The sequence below is a fragment of the Odocoileus virginianus genome, chromosome 23, assembly GCF_023699985.2.
Source record: "Odocoileus virginianus isolate 20LAN1187 ecotype Illinois chromosome 23, Ovbor_1.2, whole genome shotgun sequence".
Taxonomy (NCBI): domain Eukaryota; kingdom Metazoa; phylum Chordata; class Mammalia; order Artiodactyla; family Cervidae; genus Odocoileus; species Odocoileus virginianus.
This window is the reverse complement of record NC_069696.1, coordinates 52,446,011-52,470,704: the sequence shown is the minus strand read 5'-3', so window position 1 is coordinate 52,470,704 and position 24,694 is coordinate 52,446,011. Positions and strand designations below refer to the sequence as shown.

At 39.8% G+C, this 24,694-nt stretch overlaps 1 protein-coding gene across 5 annotated transcripts in view; it reads left to right on the top strand.

Moving 5' to 3' along the window:
• Positions 1 to 24,186, top strand: part of CFAP54 (cilia and flagella associated protein 54) — a 298,472-nt gene extending 274,286 nt beyond the window's left edge. For 4 of the 5 annotated variants that reach the window (XM_070454137.1, XM_070454138.1, XM_070454135.1 and 1 more), the window contains 2 exons: positions 2,009 to 2,083; positions 23,932 to 24,186. In XM_070454137.1, the coding sequence (XP_070310238.1) occupies positions 2,009 to 2,083; positions 23,932 to 24,051 (195 nt within the window). In that variant the 3' untranslated portion in view covers positions 24,052 to 24,186. Of the gene's footprint in view, positions 1 to 2,008; positions 2,084 to 21,113; positions 21,225 to 23,931 lie in introns of those variants that run through there. The other variant, XM_070454136.1, reaches the window with a different exon arrangement.
• The last annotated feature ends 508 nt before the right edge of the window (positions 24,187 to 24,694 follow it).

Sequence of the window (24,694 nt, the reverse complement as noted above, 5' to 3'; positions counted from 1 at the left end):
ATGTCCTGCTGCCTTCCATCCTTTCCAGTCTCATGAATGCTGCCCTACTTCTGGTCATGATGCTTCCCGCCCAGTGTGAGACACCTCCTAGCTAATTGCTTTCTCTTATCTCTTCCTAGTCTAGTTAACCTTTAAACAGGGGCCAGATGGCCAGAATTATTAATATTTTCTTAAAGCAATCATTATCCCCTCAGTCCAGTGCCTCTCAATTTCCTAAGCAACAAAACCCAAAGTCCTTACATCTACACGCCCTGTTATGAGTATACCTCTCAGTCTTATTCCTCACCACTCTTACCACCAAGCTTCCAATACACTTCCATGGTAAAGACCATACCAGGCTCTTTATATTCCTTGAGTATCTGCTGTTACATTGCTTACATGGCTCCCTCCATCCTTGTCCCCATCCTCTGCCAGCTACTACTTTCTCACGTCTCAATTCCCTTTCTCCAGGAAATGTTCCCTGTTCCAGATACATATTACTCTCTCTTCCATCTCTAGGCTCTTATAACATGTCATAGCTACCCATGTTCTGACCGCGCTCTACTTGTCATATTATTTAGTCAAATATGAATCTATTTTTTTTTTTTTTCAGTTCTTATACACTTTTGTGAGGACAGGGTCTGTTTCTTTATCTTTGTGTTCCACACTGCCTAGTAGAATGCCTCAGATATATTTGTTAAAGTGAATAGAATTAGCTATAGCTTTGGAACTCCAAATTTTGATCTTTTCTATGTTTGTGCATTTGTTAAAACTTTAATATGAGTTCAGTTGTTTCTTTATCTTAAGGCTTTTAGCCAGCCTTGATGAGCGCTAATTTAAAAATGAATGCACTTTGATCATTTTCATATTTCTGGATGTTAGCACATGTATGTACTAATAGTACTGAAATAAAAGCAAGCTGTTGAAAGATGTGAGCAACACTGTGAGAACAGCATAGTTTATCTCTGACAGTCTTATGATCATGAATCCTTTAGTTGTAAGTAAAGAAAAACTATCAGTACTTACACTAACCCAAATGAAGTAGGTTTGGTAAGGAGGCAGTGTTTGGCAGGGCATGGTCAGTAAGCTCTTGCATAACCAAGGACCAGGGACCAAACACAGAAGATGAAACTTGGAGAGTCAGGAGCCAAGAGTGCACACGGCCCCACTGGGGGCGTAAGTTCTCCTTGATCTGTTTCCTCCTCCTCCTCCTTACACATCTGGTCCTGGGGCTGCTTTCTCCTGCTCCTACTGGGACCTCAGCTCATGCAGCCAGCACTGCTGACAGCTCTCGTCTGTCGTCTTTCCTTATGTAAAATCCCAATGGTGGAGAATCTGATGGGTTCAACCCTGCCTACAGGTTGATCTCTCTTGGGTCCAGTGTCCACCCAGAAACACAGCTGTGGCCGTACAGTAGGGGCCACAGCAGTGTCCTCAACAGTGGACTGAGGATGATACTGACTCTTCCTCTTTTTAAAAATACTCATTTATTTGTCCCTGCCAGGTCTTAGTTGCAGCACCTGGGACTTCACAGCTCAGAGTTCACGTGCCACTGCTGAGATCCTACATGCCATCACTCTCTTCCTCTTCGTTTACTCTTTCCAGTTTGTTTTTTTTTGTCAATTCCCAACTGTTCAGCTTTTCTTAAACCCTTTCTGAGATCCAACCCTCTTTATTCCAGGGCTCTCTTCTCAGAAGAAAAGTGGTCTTCCAAAATCTTATTTTGGTATAAATTCCTTTACCTGTTATTCTGTAACATGTGAATTTTAATGGTGAATTTGCAGGGGAAAAAATCCTAAAATAATGTATTATTCATCATTAAATCTTATATTTTGTGGCTATTCTGTATCTTTTCAAGTAACTGTAATTACTTTAAAGATTGTTACCTCTGAATACCTCTAAATTTCATCCTGGGAATTAGGGTTAGAGAATGATGTAGCAAAAGACAAGTGAAACAAATAATTTATAACTAAAATACCCAGTATTTTACCAATAAGATCAACCTCACTGTGTTGTCTTTTATTTCTAGAACATGATTATTGTCTGTTGCAATGAAATAGTATCTTTGTTTTTGAGTAATGAAATGGCAACTCCACTATCTGAGGTATGTATCTCTTTTAAAACTATATCTGATTCTCTCACAAGTATGTTGTTGCTATGGAAATGGAATTGCAGAAAACATCTATTATGAAAGTATCAAGGGCCTAACCCTCCTTAATTAATGTGAAAAAAGTGATAAACATGAGTTTATAACAGCATGTTATTTTGGTTAGACATATTTTTTGTTAGAAAATAAACTAGTACAGAAATTTGTGAAGAGGATAATCTTAAAATCATCTCAAACCCTCCATTTAGAGAATAACCACTATTAACATTTTGGAAAATATCTTACATATTTTTCATATATAATTAGACTTTAGAATTTTTACATCAATGGGATCATTCTGCACACACATTTTTTAACTTTTTTTTTTTAATTCAGCAATAGTGTTAACGGAGATATTTTTTGTGTAAAGTCTACTCTGTACAATTTAATGCCTGCATAATAGTTTCTTTTGTATATTGTCATATCAGGCTTTATTTATATAATTAGATCTTTATTCATAGATCTTGAAGTTGATGGATTCTAGTACATACTTATTTCACCCTTCTGTATTACCCATCCTCCAAGTTAATTGCTAGGAATAGGATTTTGGAGTAAAAAGCATATACCCATGGTCCCTGGTTTACAGTGATTCAACTTATGATTTTTTAACTTTACAATATTGTGAAAGCAATACCTATTCAGTAGAAACTGTACTTCGAATTTTGAATTTTGAACTTTTCCCAGGCTAGTGATATACAGTCTGATACTTATAATGCTTGGCAACAGCAGTGAGCCACAGCTCCCATCAACCACATGATCCCAAGAGGAAACAATCCACACATGTAACCACCATTCTGTTTTTAACTTTCAGTACAGTATGCAATAAATGTGCATAATAAGTATGCATAAGCTACTCAACACTTTATTGTAAAGTTGGCTTTGTTTTAGATGACCATGTCCCACTGCAGGCTAATGTATGCTAATGTATGTGTTTTGAGCACTTTAAAGGTGTGCGCTAGGCTAAGCTCTGATGTTTGGCAGGTTAGGTATATTAAGGATATTTTTGACTTAAAATATTTTCAACCCGCGATGGGTTTATCCATTTATAGTTTCTGTTCAGTTGCTCAGTCGTGTCCGGCTCTTTTCGACCCTATGGACTGCAGTATGCCAAACTTCCCTGTCCTTCACCAACTCCTGGAGTTTGCTCAGTTCAACTCCATTGAGGCAGTAGTGCTCTCCAACCAACTCATCCTCTGCCATCCCCTTCTCCCTCCTGTCTTCAGTCTTTCCCAGCGTTAGAGTCTTTTCTAATGAGTCAGCTGTTCGCATCAGGTGGCCAAACTATTGGAGCTTCAGCTTCAGCATCAGTCCTTCCAATGAATATTCAGGATTGATTTCCTTTAGGATTGACTGGTTTGATCTCTTTGCAGATCCATTTATTGACCCATTTATTGGGACATCACAAAGAGTCAGACACTTTTCACAACCCCTTCCTAAATCAAAAAAGACCTGTATATACCTTATTGTGGTTAACCATATATAATATAAAATTTATCATTTTAATCATTTCTAAAGTGTATTTTTTTTCCATTTATTTTTATTAGTTGGAGGCTAATTACTTTACAATATTGTAGTGGTTTTTGCCACACACTGACATGAATCAGCCATGGATTTACATGTGTTCCCCTTCCTGATCCCCCCTCCCACCTCCCTCTCCATCCCATCCCTCTGGGTCTTCCCAGTGCACCAGTCCTGAGCACTTCTCTCTATTTCATCCTTGATAGTATACTTTTTTCAATGCTATTCTCTCAGAACATCCCACCCTCGCCTTCTCCCACAGAGTCTAAAAGTCTGTTCTGTACATCTGTGTTTCTTTTTCTGTTTTGCATGTAGGGTTATTGTTACCATCTTTTTAAATTCCATATATATGTGTTAGTATACTGTATTGGTCTTTATCTTTCTGGCTTACTTCACTCTGTATAATGGGCTCCAGTTTCATCCATCTCATTAGAACTGATTCAAATGAACTCTTTTTAATGGCTGAGTAATATTCCATAGTGTATATGTACCACAGCTTCCTTATCCATTCATCTGCTGATGGACATCTAGGTTGCTTCCATGTCCTAGCTATTATATATAAACAGTGCTGTGATGAACACTGGGGTACACGTGTCTCTTTCAGATCTGGTTTCCTCGGTGTGTATGACCAGGAGTGGGATTTCTGGGTCATATGGTAGTTCTATTTCCAGTTTTTTAAGGAATCTCCACTCTGTTCTCCATAGTGGCTGTACTAGTTTGCATTCCCACCAACAGTGTAAGAGGGTTGCCTTTTCTCCACACCCTCTCCAGCATTTATTGCTTGTAGACTTTTGGATAGCAGCCATTCTGACTGGTGTGTAATGGTACCTCATTGAGGTTTTGATTTGCATTCCTCTGTAATGAGTGATGTTGAGCATCTTTTCATATGTTTGTTAGCCATCTGTATGTCTTCTTTGGAGAAATGTATGTTTAGTTCTTTGGCCCATTTTTTGACTGGGTCATTTATTTTTCTGGAATTGAGCTGCAGGAGTTGCTTATATATTTTTAAGATTACTCCTTTGTCTGTTTCTTCATTTGCTATTATTTTCTCCCATTATGAGGGCTGTCTTTTCACCTTGCTTATAGTTTCCTTCGTTGTGCAAAAGCTTGTAAGTTTAATTAGGTCACATTTGTTTATTTTTGCTTTTATTTCCAATATTCTGGGAGGTGGGTCGTAGAGGATCCTGCTGTGATTTATGTCGGAGAGTGTTTTGCCTATGTTCTCCTCTAGGAGTTTTATAGTTTCTGGTCTTAGATTTAGATCTTTAATCCCTTTTGAATTTATTTTTGTGTATGGTGTTAGAAAGTGTTCTAGTTTCATTCTTTTACAAGTGGTTGACCAGTTTTCCCAGCACCACTTGTTAAAGAGGTTGTCTTTTTTCCATTGTATATTCTTGCCTCCTTTGTTGAAGATAAGGTGTCCATAGGTACATGGATTTATCTCGGCTTTCTATTCTGTTCCATTGATCTATATTTCTGTCTTTGTGCCAGTACCATACTGTCTTGATGACTGTGGCTTTGTAGTAGAGCCTGAAGTCAGGCAGGTTGATTCCTCCAGTTCCATTCTTCTTTCTCAAGATTGCTTTGGCTATCTTGAGGTTTTTTGTATTTCCATACAAATTGTGAAATTATTTGTTCTATTTCTGTGAAGAATACCGTTGGTAGCCTGATAGAGATTGCATTGAATCTATAGATTGCTTTGGATAGTATACTCATTTTCACAATATTGATTCTTCAAATCCATGATCATGGTATATTTCTCCATCTATTTGTGTCCTCTACATTCAAAATGTTGTGCAAACATCTCCTCCATTCATCTCCACAGATTTTTCACCATCCCAATTGGAAACTTTGTACCCATTAAATAATAACTCCCCATTTCCTCTCCTCCCCAAATTCCTGGTAACCTCTGTTCTACTATTTGCCTGTTCTGAATATTGCATATAAATAGAATCATACAATATTGTTTTTTTGTGGCTAGCTTAGTTCATCTGGACTTCCCAGGTAGTGCTAGTGGTAGAGAATCTGCCTGCCAATGCAGGAGACATAAGAGATGCAGGTTCAATCCTTAGGATGGGAAGATCCCCTGGAATAGGAATTGACAACCCATTCTCCATTCTTGCCTGGAGAATCCCATGGACACAGGAGCCTTGTGGGCTATAGTCCATGGGGCCACAAAGAGTCAGACATGACTGAGCAACCAATGCACACATTTCATTTAGCACAATGTTTTCAAAGTTTATCCATGCTTTAGCATGTATCAGCACTGCATTCCTTTTTAAGACTAAATAATATTCCGTTGTATGCATTTGCCATATTCGTTTATCCACTCTTCTGTGGATAGATGAACATGCGAGGTAGTTCTGTTTTTGGCTCTTGTAAATGATGCTACCATAAACATGAGTGTAAGTATCTAGGTAAATACCTAGGAGAGGAATTGGTAGCTCAGATGGTAATTCTGAGCTTAACTTCTTAAGGACCCCCGAGAGCTTCACCCTTTCACATTCCCATCAATACTGCAAGAGCGTTCTGAAAATCTCCATTTCCTCACCAACACATGTTTTCTCTTTTTTGAAAGTAGCCATATTAATGTATGTAAAGTGGTATCTCATTGTGATTTTGACCTGCATTTCTCTAAAACTGATTTAATTGAGAATCCTTCATATGCCTATTACCCTTTTGTATATCTTTGGAGAAATGTCTATTTAATCCTTTGCCCTTTTTGAATGGGCATTTACAATTTCGTGTATAATTGCAGATGGCCACCAGTGTTCTCTCCTATCTGCAGTAGTGAGAGGCCCAGTTTACCCACATACCCATCCACACTAGTTCTCTTCCTCTTTCTGCTCTCTCTCTCCCTCCCCCTTATACCACTCCTCCCCTTCTCATCTTTCTCTTCTTCTGACTGTTGTACGTCTAACAAGTAAAAAATGACATTTTCAATTATTTTATATTTATTAATAGTAAGGCCAAATATAGTTCATATTTTGTTGGCAGTCCGTGTTTCTCCTTTTGTGGAATGGTGTTCATTCATGTAGCTGATGAACAAATACATAGAGTGAGTTGCCTAGGTGTCAGGGGCTCTTTTATAGACCCTAGAGAGCCTGCTGTGAATGAGTAACAAGGACCCCACACTCTTGGAGCTCCTATTTTTTGTGTGAAGGGAAACAGCAAATAAATAAATAATGCCACACTTTGTTAAGTGCTATGAAGGAAAAAACAGGGTGAGATGTTAGAGTAGGGTTGGCGGACTACACCGAGTTTGCCAGCTATACTTGGCCAACTGCCTGTTTGTAAATAAAGTTTTATTGGAACACAGCCATGTTCATTTGTTCACCACTGGGTCTAAAGCTGCTTTCAGACTACAACAGCAGAGCTGAGTGGTTTTGACTGAGACCGTATGACCCGCACAGCCTAAGCCCTTTATGGGAAAGCACACTTCTCCCCGTGATAGGAGGTAGCAGAGGGTGGGTCAGCAGGTTGGATGGGTGATGGGGGAGACTTCTCCCAGGAGACTGTGTTTTAGTAAGGCTTGAAACATCACACGTGTCCCTAACACTGGTGCTCTGCTTCTCTGAGCAGGGGCGGTGCTCTCTCAGTCTTTGAGTGAATTCCTACAGGACATCACTTGCTTACTGTTTCTTGAACTGAATTAAATTCTCTTTAATTTCCAACACCTGAAATTTAATATCTGATTAATTGTTCTTTTAATCTGGCCATTCATGTTCTTGTCCCATTTTTTAAAATGAAGAACTTAATTTTTTTATTGTGGAAATGTGTAGAATTACTACAGCAGACCACTGGTAATTAAAAAATCAGGCTTAAATCTCATTTTGTACAAACCGTGGCTTACAAGGGCTTCCCTGGTGGATCAGATGGTAAAGAATCTGCCTGCAATGCAAGAGTATGTCACAGAAGAAAATTGGTTTTTAAGCACACATGATTTATAACATTAATGGGCTTTGGCTCCTGACAGACCTGGGTTGAAATCTCAACCTTGGATCTTGTTTGACCCAAAGGCAAATTATTTAACTTCTCTAAGCTTCAGTTTTCTCAGATATAAAGTGGGATAATAATACCAATAATGCCTCACAATCATGAGGTTAAAGTAAATAAAGTATGTTAGTATTGGGAGTAGGGTCTGGTGCAAATAGGGGCTTCTCAGCTGGCGCTAGTGGTAAAGAACCCGCTTGTCAATGCAGGAGACCTAAAAGATGCACATTCAATCCCTGGGTCAAGAAGATCCCCTGGAGGAGGCCATGGTAACTCCCTCCATATTCTTGCCTGGAGAATCCCATGGACAGAGGCGCCTCATGGGCTACCGTCCATGGGGTCACAAAGAGTCAAACATGACAGAAACGACTTAGCACAGCATAGCTAGTGCAAATAAATGTTTAGTAAATTATTAACTATTTCATTGTCATCATCATTATCTTTACCATGGTCCTGCCTTCTGTGTTTGAATTCTTCAAGCTCTAATCAACTAATTTCAACTGATTTTTAAGATACACATTTGTTCTGAAACATTGACAGAAAAAGAGAGCAATGGTGCTAAAGATAGAAAACCAGGAGTCACTTTCTGTTCCTGGTGCAAGATTCCAATATGAGATCCCAGTCTTGCGTCTTTGGTCCAAGAGAAGGTGCCTCCAATTGACCCCATGCTAACCCCTCCACTGAAAGCTAGACTTAACCTGATAGTGCTGGTTGGAGCATGGGCATTTATAAGCTTGTTCCAAGAAATAAATTGTCAGACAAATACAATTACATGCTTTTTTTTTTTTTTGTCACTGGGATGAGATCTTGCTGTTTAGTTCCTTACTGAACCTACCTATTATAATTGCCTTTGCTTGTATTGCCTCTTCTTGATTAAAATAAATATTGCCACATAGCTTGTGACAAAAAGAACCTGCGACTAGCAAGGAAATGAAGTAAGAGAATGAGTGCTCCATGCTGACCTTCTTAGCACACAATGCAAATGACAATTAGGTATATTTCTTGATGTGCCAGTGATGAAGCTATCCTTTTATTGCCTACATAAGTTCAAATTATTACAGCTTCCAAGTTATCAGATAGGATTTAAATATGACGCTGAAAATATTGTTTCTGCTCTTGCTGTGACTGACTGTGGGGAGAACTAAGTCATTTTACACAACTCTCTGTTCATTGGTAATTATTGACTTCCAGCAGTATGCAGAACATTGTTTCAGCCATTTTGGGAAAATGCAGTTGGCCACAACATCCAATAAAGCATTCCTAATTTCTAGGCCTCTTCCTGCTCTAAGCAGACACTGCTCCTTTGGCCAGGAGCTGTTTAGTCAGTTTTTAAAAATTCAGCTGCTATGGAGTTGCTGTGTGTTTATACAAAGAAGACAGTGGAAAAACGAGGTGGATTCTCAACATACCCTTTGAAATAAGCTATGCAGTTTTTCTGGGTGTTGGATGGGGTTGCATGTGTCCCTGTTTATGTAGGAGAGCTTCCATATCACTTTTTGGGGAGCTGTTAAGTCCGAGAGGGTAGTGCTATGCTTTTTAACTTCCTTTGGCTTAATTCTGTTACATGACCGTATACCTCTTGGTTCTTTTTAACAAAATTTCCCAAATGGTAATAATGAGAACACCATCTTTAAACTGTCATTTACAGCATGGAGAACAAGCTATTCTATAGTTTATTAAGTATTAAAAAATTAATTCTATTAATATAACTTCTTTTGGTTGAGAGTTGCAGGGTTTTTGGTACCAGCTAGGAGCTGTCTGAATAGATTTTATGGATATCAAGAGTTACATCTTTCTTCTGTGAGACATTATCATTCTGTCCTCAAGTGAAGAGTATCCTTTGTATGTAAGTTCATGAGACATCCACTTAATATTCTTATATTCTTTTGAAGACAATGCTGGATGACATCATTTCCACACTGCTTTTAAGACACAGCTCTGACTTTGATTCCATCCGCTCACTGTTCACTTCCAACTGTCAAATTTGGCTAAGGGAAAAAGAAAGCCCTTAAGAAAAGGCCAGGCTATTAATGTGCTCTTCAAAATGCTAAGAAAAGACTAAGCTGTTTATAGCATTTTCAAAACGCTCATCTCCCAGAGATTTGCCAGCGACAGTGTCAAGGTGAAACAGCTCTCACTCGTCCAGGAGCCAAGAGCCTTTGTGTTCCCTGTGCTCAAGGCACTGGTCCCACTTTTCTCAGACATGCAATTGGGGGTGTAGTGATACTTGGATGTAATTTAAAGCAAAATATAGTCATGAACCTGATATTGTGTATTTACTGGAAAAGTGGCGAGAAGTATGTGCGCTGCTTGAGAAAGCAAGCCTGGCTTCATTTCGGATACAGCTGTATTTCAGAATCAAGGGGACAGTTTCCCAAAGTTGAGTCACTTTGTATAACTTCAGAGTTGGTGAGAGGCAAGGACATTCTTAGCAGATCTGTTCATTGCTTTCTGTCTCACTGCAAACTGAATTAAGTGCTTAGTTTTCACTCACTTCATCCATTTTTTGGTAAAGATTTTGTCTTGATTAAAAAACTGGTCCCTTAACAGTGGGATTATAATGAACTTTAGGGGAATGCTGATTTTTGCCCCATATTTCTGAGTCAGTGGACAGATCTTTTGAAAGGCTCTGAATTAGAGTTCTTTGTATTCAAATCTACAGAGGAGGAACTGGTGTAAATTTACCCGTTTTCCTGGTTATACTTTGGACACCAGCCTTTCTGAGATTTTTGCCCTGTTTCCCGTCTCTCAGGCAGCTGATACTGCCATTATGTTCTCTTCTCAACCACCCGTGAGAGCACAACGTGGTGGAAAGAGTGCTCTACGAACACTCGAGCCCCAGAGTTACTCCTGTGGACAAGCCATTTGTCCTTAAAGACCTCAGGTCACTTCTATGCTGTTGAAGGTCTCAGAAGCAATGTATTTTAGCAGATAAAAGCATGATTTGATTCTTAGTTCCACCATCTATTATGATGTGATGGTGAGCTACTCACATTTCCTTCTCTGCTTCAGCTCCTCATTACTTTGATGATAGCTCCTCCTCGTGTAGGATTACATTAGAGACAGTGCGTGACACATCTGATATACTACCTGTCAACACCATGCGTAAGCTTCCAATATGCTGTGGCCATCTTTATTTTCCCCAGACTTAAAATAATGGGAAATGAGTCATTTCTTCATTTGATCATTAGTAACTCTCTGCATTAGTGACCTTTGGCCTATCTGAATGCTTGCAACTTTTCAAAAGAGCAAATAGACATTTAATATAATTTTAATATTATTTTTCAACCATTCTTTATAGACTCACATGAAATAAAAATATAATAATGTAGTACAGCATGAAGCTATATTACAATATCACAACCAGGATATTGACATTAATAAAGTCAGACTACAGAACAATTTCATCACAACAAGGACCCCTCCTATTGTCCTTTTATAGTCACCCCCAACTCTCACACCGCCCCCCTGACCCTGGCTGTTGACAATGACTAATCTATTCTCCATTTCTATAGTTTTGTCATTTTAAGAATGTTATATTAGAAGAACCATACAGTATGTAAGCTTTGAGGATTGGTATTGTTTCCCCCTCAGCTTAATTTTCTGGAGAACCGTTAAACTATGCTTTTGGTGAACAAAAGATCCATGTAAATATTGACACAGTTTACTTTGGCCGCACAATCAGCATTAGCCCGAGAGTGCCTGAAGTGGCAGCAGGCACACAGCGTGGGCTAGGTGCTCAGGGGGGCTCCGGCTGGACCCCACTCCGATTCATCTTCTACCTGCCGCACCTCCTCCTCTCCCTCCTTCTCTTTCCTCGCCCCCTCCCCTTCCACAGCCCCTTATTAATATTGACAGACCAAAGGCTGCCTGCTCAACCTAGAGATCCTGAAAAAAAGCTCGGCAGAAATACTTTGTGTGAAACTGCTTTGTAAACTGCATGCTCTGCTGCACTTCCTATCAGAAACGGCCAGTCAGTGGTGGCCACGCAGGAAGCATGGTTGGCAGCTGTTTGCGGGGTGTGTGGATGTGAACAAAGGGGTTAGCCTGAGCAGTGTTCCCTCCTCACAGCAGAGCTCACAGCGCTGCCCTCTCGTTTCTGCTGCAGCGGGAGCTGCTGACCAGCGAAGCCCTTCATGCTTTCCCTCTCACCAACAGAGTCCTGTGAACAAAATGCAACATCAGTTCACAGTCTTTGTAAGTCTTTGCTCTGAAAAAGAGCCCCCTCTTTAGAGGTGCCAGATGTTAAGCTTACTGAACTCCTTCATAAAAAAAAAGCATCAAGAAATGCCAAGTATTGTTCAAACTCTGGAGTTTTCATTTCGGTCTCCCAGGTCAGAAGCCCATAAGCAGACCAGTCACAGCTCTTCAGGAGGGAACCCAGAGTTGGCATTTGGACCCAGTTAAGATATTTCTTCCTGTAACTTTGCTGCTGAGAGTGAATGACCTGACCTTTAAGTGGAGTCAAACCCTTAACACTGATGGAATGTCCCCTATTCAGGAATACAATCAGGGGAAAGCAAGCTTGCCAGAGTGTACATGTCTGAGTCAGGACGTAGCTTAGGCTATGTTCTATGAACAAATACCCCGTGAACTGGCAATAAAGGTTTATTTCTCAGAAAAGTCCAGCAAGGGGAGGGCAACTCACCTTCAATTTTAACTCTTCTATCTGGACTACCTGGCCTCCCAGTCAGAGAAGAGGGCTGGGGGATTTTGCAGGATGTTTGTTAAGTTGGGTGATAATAGATATTCACGTTTGCTTGCAGCAGTCGCACTGTATACCTGTTGATTTGGTGTAATAACTAATATGGTTGGTGGTGGTTTAGTCACTAAGTTCTGTCTGACTCTTTTGTGACCTCATGGACTATAGCCCGCCAGACTCCTCTGTCCATGAGATTTCCCAGGCGAAAATACTGGACTGGGTTACCATTTCCTTCTCAGGGGATCTTCCCGACCCAGGGATTGAACCCTCATCTGCATTGCTATACAGTGAGCAAAAATAAGACCGGGAGCTGACTGTGGCTCAGATCATGAACTCCTTATTGCCAAATTCAGGCTTAAATTGAAGAAAGTAGGGAAACCACTAGACCATTCAAGTATGACCTAAATCAAATTGATTTAGATTATACACTGGAAGTGAGAAATAGATTCAGGGGATTAGATCTGATAGACAGAGTGCCTGAAGAACTATGAATGGAGGTTCATAACATTGTACAGGAGGCAGTGATCAAGACCCTCCCCAAGAAAAAGAAATGCAAAAAAGGCAAAATGGTTGTCTGACAAAGCCTTACAAATAGCTGAGAAAAGAAGAGAAGCTAAAGGCAAAGGAGAAAAGGAAAGATATACCCATTTGAATGCAGACTTCCAAAGAATAACAAGGAGAGATAAGAAAGCCTTATTCAGGGATCAATGCAAAGAAATAGAGGAAAAAAATAGACTGGGAAAGATTAGAGATCTCTTGAAGAAAATGAGAGATACCAAGGGAATATTTCATGCAAAGATGGGCACAATAAAGGACAGAAATGGTATGGACCTAACAGAAGCAGAAGACATTAAGAAGAGGTGGCAAGAATACACAGAAGAATTATACAAAAAAGATCTTCACGACCCAGATAATCACGATGGTGTGATCACTTACCTAGAGCCAGACATCCTGGAATGTAAAGTCAAGTGGGCCTTAGGAAGTATCACTATGAACAAAGCTAGTGGAGGCGATGAAATTCCAGTTAAGCTATTTAAAATCCTGAAAGATGATGCTATGAAAGTGCTCCACTCAATATGCCAGCAAATCTGGAAAACTCAGCAGTGGCCACAGGACTGGAAAAGGTCAGTTTTCATTCCAATCCCAAAGAAAGGCAAAGCCAAAGAATGTTCCAACTACCACACAGTTGTACTCATCTCACATGTTAACAAAGTAATGATCAATTTCTCCAAGTCAGGCTTCAACAGTAAATGAACCGTGAACTTCCAGATGTTCAAACTGGATTTAGAAGAGGCAGAGGAAGCCAGAGATCAAATTGCCAGCATCTGCTGGATCATCGAAAAAGCAAGAGAGTTTCAGAAAAACATCTACTTTTGCTTTATTGACTATGCCAAAGCCTTTGACTGTGTGGATCACAATAAACTGAGGAAAATTCTTAAACAGATGGGAATACCAGGCCACGTGACCTGCCTCCTGAGAAATCTGTATGCAAGTCAAAAAACAACAGTTAGATCCGGACATGGGACAACAGACTGGTTCCAAATAGAGAAAGGAGTACGTCAAGGCTGTATATTGTCACCCTGCTTATTTAACTTATATGCAGAGTACATCATGAGAAATGCTGGGCTGGATGAAGCACAAGCTGGAATCAAGATTGCTGGGAGAAATATCAATAACCTCAGATATGCAGATCACATCACCCTTATGGCAGAAAGCGAAGAAGAACTGAAGAGCCTCTTGATGAAAGTGAAAGAGGAGAGTGAAAAAGTTGGCTTAAAACTCAATATTCAGAAAACTAAAATCACGGCATCTGGTCCCATCACTTCATGACCAATAGATGGGGGAACAATGGAAACAGTGAGATATTTTATTTTGGGGGGCTCCAAAATCACTACTGATGGTGACTACAGCCATGAAATTAAAAGACACTTGCTTCTTGGAAGAAAAGCTATGACCAACCTAGGTAGCATATTAAAAAGTAGAGATGTTACTTTGCCAACAAAGGTCCATCTAGTCAAATCTATGGTTTTCCCAATAGCCATGTATGGATGTGAGAGTTGGACTATAACGAAAGCTGAGTGCTGAGGAATTGATGCTTTTGAACTGTGGTGTTGGAGAAGACTCTTGAGAGTCCCTTGGACAGCAAGGAGATCCAACCAGTCTATCCTAAAGGAAATCAGTCCTGAATATTCATTGGAAGGACTGATATTGAAGCTGAAACTCCAACACTTTGGCCACCTGATTCACTGGAAAAGACCCTGATGCTGGGAAAGATAGAAGGCAGGAAGAGAAGGGGATGACAGAGGATAAGGTGGTTGGATGGCATCATTGATGCAGTGGACAAAAGTTTGAGTAAGCTCTGGGAGTTGGTGATGGATAGGGAAGCCTGGCGTGCTGCAGTCCACGGGATCACAGAGAGACACGACTGAGCGACTGAACTGAACTGAACTCCTGCACTGCAGGCAGATTCTTTACTGCTGAGCTACCAGGGAGGCCCAGGAGTTAATATACTTCCCTTTATTCTCAAAGGTCTCCCGGTTTAGGCAATAAATTAAGTTGACCATTTGTAAGAGCCAGCATGGATCTGTGTCATAATTTCTGCTCAAATCCTATTGGCCTCACCCTAATGTGCAAGGATGTAGAGAACCATGGAGGAACAAGTATGTACTTTATTTAGTGAGCACTAATAACTTCTGGCACTGCAGGCATCTGCAGAAATGCCATGAATTTTTTAAACACTTAATTCAGTAACTTCAGTTACCAAAACTCTGTTGAGAAGAAATTATATAAATGTGATATTCTTCTGAACTAAGCTGTCTCATTTAATCACACGTTTTTGTAGGTTGAGTCGTGCTCCCCCTCCAAGAGATGTGTACACCCTAACCCCTAGAACCCATTATTTTATATGACTGGACAGACTTTGTAGATCAGGTTTAGGATATTGAGGTGGCAGTGATTATCCTGAACTATTTGCATGGGCCCTAAATGTAGTCCCAAGTATCCTTGTCACAGGGAGGCAGAAGGAGACTTGACAGCAGAAGAGGAGATGGCAAAGTGATGATGGAAGCCAAGATTGGAGTGATGTGCTCTGAGGATGGAAAAGGCAGCCATATTCCAAGACAGGTGGACTCTAGAGGCTAAAATTGGCAAAGAAGCAGATTCTTTGCTGACAGCCTCCAGGAGGAACCAGCCCTGCCTCCACCCTGACTTTAGCCCCGTGAAACTGAATTCAGGTTTCTTATCTCCAGGCCTGTAAGAGAGCAAACCTGTATTGTTGTAAGCTGCGAGGTTTGTATGTTACTGCCAGCAGCAGGCAGTTAATCCACACTGCACTCTGAAGTTCTTTCAGAATGTGACTTTAGGTTTCTGTTTCTGTTTAGATTTCTATTAAAAAAAAAAAATCTTTACATGTGAGAAAAGTTAGTTACTTTCCCAAGGTCCCTTAGCTGGTTGGCGTCAGAGCCAGGTTTTATACCCAGGCAGACTGGCTTCCCAGATCCCGCGTCTAACCACGGTGCAGCACTGCCTCTGCCCTGCTGCCCGGCTGCCCTTGAGCTCTGGCCGCAGTGCCTCTCAAACACGAAACACCTGTTTCCCTCTCCTCCCACATCCCCCCGACTCCAGGCCCCTGCTCCTCACACCGGCTCTGTGGGCCCCTGGACTCATTTTCAGCTCCCGCTTTGGGGGAAAAAAATGCATAAGGTTCTAGGCCTTCCATAGGGAATTTCTCAAGAAAAGTTAAGCTGCAGGCAAAATTATTGAATTTCTTCATATTCAAGTTACGGGAGGACATTATTTGAGGGAAGATATTATTTCTGAATCTTCTTCCTACTCCTTAGTTTCTAATTCTCTTCCTCATACTCCAGAGGGGGAAGTGTTCCTGAGGGTAATCAAATAAAGTGATTAATAGCAATAATACTGGGAATGTATTAAGTTTGTTTTACCATGACCCAGAAAATAAGTCTCTAGGAATCTAGTATAAAAAATTTCAATACATTAAATCTCCCATCAGCTCGTATTGGCTAGTATGTGCTTTTCTGCCGTATTGCCATTTGCTTAATGGCTTCCCTGGTGGTTCAGATGGTTAAGAATCTGCCTGCAATGCAGGAGACTCAGGTTCAGTCCCTCGGTTGGGAAGATCCCCTGGAGAAGGAAATGGCAACCCACTCCAGTATTCTTGCCTGGAGAGTCCCATGGACAGAGGAGCCTGGCAGATACAGTCCATGGGGTCACAGTCAGATACAACTGAGTCAGAAGCAACACACACACACACACACACACACAGAGAGTTAACCACTGAATTAAATTTTACACCTTTGTGGCCCCTGAAGAGCTTGTTTTCTCAGCTGTGGGAATGTGTGGACCAGTAGCCTTCAACCTTCAACACTCTCCAGGAATTGCCTGCCTCAAGACATGGCCTTTTTCAGGGCGGGGTGGGGGGAGGCAGGAAGATGTCTGTATCTAATTACTGGTTGATATGGTGAAATGACCTGACCCCTCAAAACCACATTTAGGACAACTAACTCTAAAGGGCCATTGCAGCTTCACCGCTCCCCATGGGGTTGGCATGGGGTTTGTTGTGAGCACATTGCAGCCCATCTTCTCTCTCTCTGCCGAATCCTGCTTTCTCTCCTTTCCCCATGTGTGTTGATCCCAAGGGACTGCCCTGATAAACTTCCTAAAAGCTAAGTTCCATCTCAGGCTCTGCTTCCCAGGAACCTGAACCACAACAATGAGTTAAAAAATAAATAAAAAATGAAGATTCCCCAACTGGTGATGAGTTCGTAAGAGTGCTCAATTAATCTTTATTTATTGGCACTGAAAGAGTTCTAAAGGAACTTGGAAACATTCTTGCTGGTTTAAAGTTTATTTTCTAATGTAAAAGTGAGGGGAAAACATCATACACAAGTCACCCACTCATGATTAAAAATACATTCTACAGTGTGACCCAGAGTTCAATCACATTTTCCTTTGACCTCCATTTTAACAGTTAATCTACAAATGAAATAAAGTCTGTAAAGCAAAGATTCCAGCATATATCCAGTCCTCAATAAACACAGGCTTTCTTTTTCAAAGGAATACTTTTTTCCCAGAGTTAAAAAAAAAGGACTTGATAAAACTTTAAAGCTGTCTTCTGAAAATAAAGGCAATGATGTAAGAACAATGTCATCACATATAGAACAATATCAGAATTTATACATCTCCACAGACAGTGAGGAATAGACACTCAGTTTTACAGCACATTGAGTATTAGCATTTGTATTCAATCACCTACCCCAGAACACTGTTCCTTTAATTCTTCCTCCAACCCCTGATTATAAGCACTGAATCCTTGGCCACGAACTTGCATCTGGCCTTTATGCCTTATGCACTTCATTGTTGGTTGTATAACTCCTGCTTCCTGTTCTGATTAGAGTTTGATGTTTTGAAGGGGATTTGCCCTGTTTGAGACCCTTTATTAGTTCTTTATTTGGTGAAAAAGGCTTTGCTGGAGTGAGAGAGCAGCCGTTCTTTCTGCACAATAGGGGTCAGGTTTCAAAAGCTCTTTTCTCTGGGACTTAGACTCTTGAGTCCTCAAAACGTCCTCAAAAGAAGCCTGGATATCTACAGCCTAAACTTTTTACTTTTCTCTTAATGGTCTCTTTTGGTCTTACAGGATTGTTTTCTTAAATAGTTCTGTATAAAAATCATATACCCATAATGGAGTTATTGGTGCCAGTACTATCATTTTTCATCTCATCAGGCCTTGGCTCAGCCTGGGGTAGGATATGAAGGGCAGGCAATGTGTGCAGAAGGGGTACCAGGGAGGAGGAGGAAGAGTGAAGGAAAAGCCCAAAGGCGTTCAGTGGCGAAACACTGCCCTAGTCTATATAATACCAAGTACAAGTCTTATAGGATTTTCTGGACACTAGCTGATGCTACAGTTTTCTGCCACCAACTGGATGCCCAGCAAGTCAATTCATTTCACACACCACTATGAAGAGTTAGCACAGACTCCCACAGGTGAAGGGCTCAGTCCAAGAATGCCCCCATTTCAGATGCCAGCTTAAATGAGGTGCCGAGGTTACCTACGATTCTGCTGCAGCAGACTGCAAATTCAGAAGTTCCCCAGTGTTCCCTAAGGTTTGATAATTTGCTATAATAACTCACAAAACTCAGGAAAACACTGCTTAAGTTTACTAGTTTATTATCCCAGGTGGCACTAGTGGTAAGAACTTCCCTGCCAATGCAGGAGACAGAGATGCAGGTTCAATCCCTTAGTCAGAAAGATCCCCTGAAGGAGAGCATGGCAACCACTCTGGTATTCTTGCCTGGAGAATCCCATGAACAGAGAAGCCTGGAGGCCAGTAGTCCATAGTGTCGCACAGTCATACACTGAAGCAACTTAGTACACATGCAGCATGCACCAGTTTTTTGTAAAGGGTACAACTGAGGAATAGCCAAATAAAAAAGATGCATTAGGGCAAGACATAGGGGTTGGGAGGAGCAGAGTTTCCATACCCTCCTTGGGTGCGTCACCCTCCCAGCACATCAGTTTGTTTACCAACCAAGAAATTCCTTTAAATGTGTCATTGCGAGCATTTTGCTTTTGTTTTGTTTGTGTTTTGCCCTACTGTGTGTCATGTAGGACCTTAGCACCTGGACCAGGAATCAAACCCATGCCCCCTGCAATGGAAGCATGGAGTCTCAACCACTGGACCTCCTGGGAAGTCCTTATTATGGAGTTTTGATTGAGGTCTCATTACGTAGGCACAGTTAATTTAATCATTGGACGTTGGTGATTGAACTCTATCGTCAGCTGCTCTTCCCTCCCCAAAGGCTGAGTTATTAGACTGGAAGTTTACCCCTCTAATCACATGGTTGGTTTTCCTGGTGATCAACCTCATCCTGAAGCTATCTAGGCATCTTTCCTCACCTTAGTCATCTTATAAGCATATGAAAGAAAATTTCCAAGGTTTTAGGAGCTCTATACCAAAAACCGAGACATAGACCAAATATTTATTTATTATTGTGCCATAACTGTAAAGTATGAATATCACCTAATACTGATTTTTTAACATATCCCAGTGAATGTAGTCTCCCTCAATATTAGCTCCTCTCATGGAGGTGCTCTTCATGTATTTCAATAAAGAAGCCATTGTCCTAAACATTCTGGCATCTACTTAGATGTGAAAATGGAGACAGGTCTCCTTATGTTGCTGAAATATTTTCAGCTGGATTGAAACCTTTGGTTTCCTGGTCATAAGGGGCAATATGTCTGAGAAAGAATTGCCCTTTATTAAAAGGTGAACTCTACTCAAGAGCTCAAGGAAATAGCCAGGGTTCGGTGGTTGAAGAGTGTCAGTAACTGTGATGGTGATGGGCATGATGATTTAAGAATAGATCCTATTCTTAGGCAGTACTACAATCGAACCAGTTTTCAGAACGTATGCTTTCTCTGCCATAATCTTGTCTTCAATTTTTAAATTTCTTCTTCTCTGCAAAATGTCTTTTTAACTATGTTATTTCTTTAAATTTTAATTTAAAAGATTTCTATTATCTTACCAGTCTGACTCTTTGATCTGATATTATGTTTTTTAAAAAACTTTTCTGTTATATTTAAATTTTATTAATACAAAAATTCAGTTCATGAAAAAGATAATTTTGTTCCCAGAAAAGTGTGAAATTTCTATGTCTGATAGAGTTGTTTATAAGCCTTCCTCATTTTCCTTAGAGTTAGGTGCTATTTCTGTTAGACTGGGGAGAATAACATTATTGGTGGTAATGGGATCCGCTTGGTCATATAAAGTATAGAGAAACCAAATACATCTGTTAATAGTTTCCTCTCATCTGAAACTTTTATTAGTTGGGTCACTAGTCATTCATGATATCAACTCCTAAGTAAGCTAGTATCACATTATCCTTTCTACTGTGAAATGCATATTTTTCCCCAATCCAAAAAAAAAAAAAAATCCAATAAACCACTAACTTCAAAGATTCAGGTGATATATAAAGAAGATATAGAAAACATGGTAGGAAAAGACAGGTGAGAATGCTGTATAAAAACAGTATTTGTTTTCCTACCTTGAAGCTATTCTTTTTATGTCTGTGACTCTGTGTTTAAGGTTCTTGAAAGGACACAAAATTAAATCCATCTGTATCACAGTGCTTGCACTTTTCATATCCCACTTACCAATTATGCTGTGCTGTGCTTAATCACTCAGTCCTGTCCAACTCTTTGTGACCTCATGGACTGTAGCCTGCCAGGCTCTTCTGTCCATGGGATTCTCCAGGCAGGAATACTGGAGTGGATTGCCATGCCCTCCTCCACTTAACAATTATAAGAGTAGGTAAATCCAACTGTTTAGTGGTTATTTGGCTTTCTCCCTTTATTCTTAGCTTATTAACACTTAAAATCAATGAAAAGGCAACTGACATTGGGTTGAGAGAAATAAGCAGATGTCTCAAAGGAGGTGCTCAGTAAAAAAAACTTAGTGACTCAAGAAAACTCATAGATACTTTGAAGACAGTACAATTTTTCTTTCAATCAAGGAAAATAGTAAGAGCAAAGGAACAAAAGTAATAAATCTTTCATTATGGTAAGATCTAGTTTTCATGCTGAAACTCATATAAAATACAGCACTGGCAAGTAACCTTTAACTCTCCAGTGGCTCTCAGAACCCGTCTGAGCAAGTTCAAGTCCAGGCCAGATTTTAATGAAACCCTTCAGCATGCCCCACCTTGACGAACTTCCCTTCCCTTCCTTGTACTGTTTCATACTTTCATCTTCTCTAGGCAGGCAAAAACGCCATCCTGTCTTTGACATTGCTCCTTGAATCATAATCTAGTTGAACTAAATTACAGTCTGCTACCTATCAAGGTATTTTTTTCCTTTATTTCTATAAAACCTTTCCTAATCCAGGTAAAGAAACCAAGATTCTCTGTTATCTTATCCATATCAATTTGGGCTCAAGACTATTTACTAAACATATACAATACTTCTCAATAATTATATGATTGCCAATATTATCTCTGATGAATGACAAATAAAGAAATTCTATAATTTCACTTGGAACCTAACTTTTCCTGAGAAATTCTTAGGGAAAACCCAGAACTGTCCATAAAATTTCTGAAAGCCAATACTGGAGAAGTGTCCAAAGTGCCCCAGAGACCATGGAGAAAATTTTTAATCAAGGAGATGAAAGTTTTGTTCATGGTAAAGTATTATGCACTAATAAAAGAATTGAAAATGACACAAATAAATGGAAAGATATTATGTGTTCATGGATTGGAAAAATTATTATTGTTAAAATAACCATATTACTCAAAGAAAATGAAAGTGTTAGTCACTCAGATGTGTCTGACTTTGTGTGACCCCATAGACTGTAGCCTGCCAGGCCCCTCTGTTCATGGGATTCTCCAGGCAAAAATACTGGAGTGGATAGCCATTCCCTTTTCCAAGGAATCTTCCTGATCCAGGGATCAAACCCCCATCTCCTGCATTGCAAGCAGATGCTTTATTGTCCTAGCCACCAGGGAAGTATTACTCAAAGCAATACATAAATTTAATTCAATCCCTATCAAAACTCCAATGACAGATTTCACAGAAATAGAACAAAAAGTTTTAAAATTTGTATCAAAACACAAAAGACCCTGAATAGCCAAAGCAACCCTGAGAAAGAAAAATGAAACTGAAGGAATCAGGCTCCCTCACTTCAAACTATCCTACAAAGCTATAGTAATCAAAACAGCATGGTATTAGCTCAAAAATAGACACATGGATCAATGGAAAAAGATAGAAAGCCTAGAAGTAAACCCACATACTTATGGAGAGGCAAGAGTGTACAATGATGAGAAAACAGTCTCTTCAATAAGTGGTGCTAGGAAAACTAAACAAGCACGTGTAAAATAATGAAATTAGAACACACATATCACACATGAAGATAAACTCAAAATGGTCTAAAGGCCTAAATGCTGGACCAGACACTATAAACCTCTTAGAGGAGAATACAGGTGGAACACTCTGACATAAATCACAGTAAGATTGTATTTGAATCCATCTGTTACTCAAGACAGTGAAGAATCTGCCTGCAATGTAGGAGACTGTGATTCAATCCCTAGGTTGGGAAGATTCCCTGGAGAAGGGAATGGGTACCCACTCCAGTCCAGTATTCTTGCCTGGAGAATTCCATGGACAGAGGAGCCTGACAGACTGCAGTCCATGGGGCCGCAAAGAGTCATATACGACTGAGCAACTTAACACTTTCACTTTTTCCTAGAGTAATGAAAATAAAAACAAAAATAAACAAATGGGACCTAATTAAACTTAAAATCTTTTTCACAGCAAAGGAAACCATAAACAAAGTGAAAAGACAACCTATGGAATGGGAGAAATTATTTGCAAGTGATGAGACTGACAATGGATTAATTTTCAAAATATATGAACAACTTACACAGCTCAATATAAAAAAAAAAACAGTTCAGTTCAGATCAGTCACTCAGTCATGTCCAACTCTTTGCAACCCCATGGACTGCAGCATGCCAGGCCTCCCTGTCCATCACCAACTCCCGGAGTTTACTCAACTCATGTCCATTGAGTTGGTGATGTCATCCAACCATCTCATTCTCTGTTATTTTGGAAAGATACTCTTTAAACTGCTAACACTGATTACTTCAGAATTAAGAAATCATGATATTATTAATTTTCCAAATCTTTATTATCTGAAGTTATAGAAAGTATTGGAATGCTTTTATCATTTTTTTATCCAATCAAGTGAAGAAAAAGAAATGAAAACCAGCCTCTATTTTTAAGTTCATTGTATTTTTTTCAGAATAAAAGTTTAAGTTAACAAGAAGACAAGACACTAATAAAACTTGTCCTCTAGTTTCTTACAAAGATTCAGGGCCCCAAGGCTTAAATTCATGGTGACCATTCTACATGCTATTTGCTCATATATCTTCACAAGTATCTAAGTCTGCATGAAGTGCTTCCCCAGAAACAAGTAAACACTTGTTTCCTTTCCTTCATTTTTGATCTCTCCTTCTTGCCCTTCTTCCCACTTAAATTACCAGTGTGCCATGACCCCAGAAACAATCTTTATTTTCCATTTTTCAGATGACTTTGGCTGCACTAGTCCTCAACGTGGTAACCATGTGTTTCTTTCAGAAAGAAGGAACCCCAAACATAATTCACTTCACCATATCAGAATTTAAATTCACATGAGGGGGAGAGATTTGTCCACTCTGCAATGTGTTCTGAGGGGAAGAGGTTCATTAGGAACTGGACTAAAATTCCTGATCTTAATATGCAATGATTATATAAAATCAAATGATGCATATTTCTAGAAATGTCTACTTTTGTAGATTTACAGACATGAATCTGTGTTCCACTTTTATATATTCATAGATATGAGTCTTATTAGGATAGAAAATGATATATGGGACATTTCAGCAAAGTAGAGATGTGAAATTTTGTGTCTTATCTAAGGCAAGAGTTAAGAATATTTCACATAAGATCATTACCTAGAATTGGTATTTGTGTGTTTTGAGAATGTTATTTCAGTCAATAGTTTGAAACAACGCATTTCATGAATGCTTTTATGCTTTTTCTCAGGTCCCATTTGATGTCTCGCTACCATCTATATTCAGTCTGGAGAGACTTTTTGATCTTGCTAGTGGCTGTATCATATCGGGAGGAAGCCTTTTCAACTGGATGGTGTCAATTATTCCCTGAACATCCTTTGTACGTTAGCCTTATAAAGGGATTGTTATTGCTTTACTTGGTTTGTAATAAACTTTCAGAGCTATCCTCTTATACTAAGCAAAATAAAATTGCTTTTTTACACAAGCTAAATTTATCTAAAAATCATAGTTATGAGTAGTGTTTTCAATGATATTTGAATTAAAATACCAAGCTGTTGCTTATTAAAAACTGTCTTACAGAGCCAGTCATGGAAAATATGTTTGTTCACAGTGCAGCTATTCCCACTTTTGTATAATGTTAAGGTCGTCTTTGGATGCACCCATACAGCAAGACTGAAATTAAGCCAGTGGTTCTTGACCAGGGGCAGTTTTGGCTCTCAGGTAGCATTTGGCAGTGTCCAAAGATATTTTGTTATTATTATTACTGTAACTCCAAAGAGAGTGGGCTTCCCAAGTGGCTCAGTGTTAAAGAATCCATCTGCCAGTGCAGGAGACACAGGAAACACTAGTTATATCCCTGAGTCAGGAAGGTCCCCTGGAAAAGGAAACGGCGACCCACTCCAGTATTCCTTGCCTTGAGAATTCCACTAGCAGAGGAGCCTGGCGTGCTGCAGTCCATGGGGCTGCAGAGAGTCTGATACAACTGAGTGAACATGCAGCACTCAAAGAGCGTA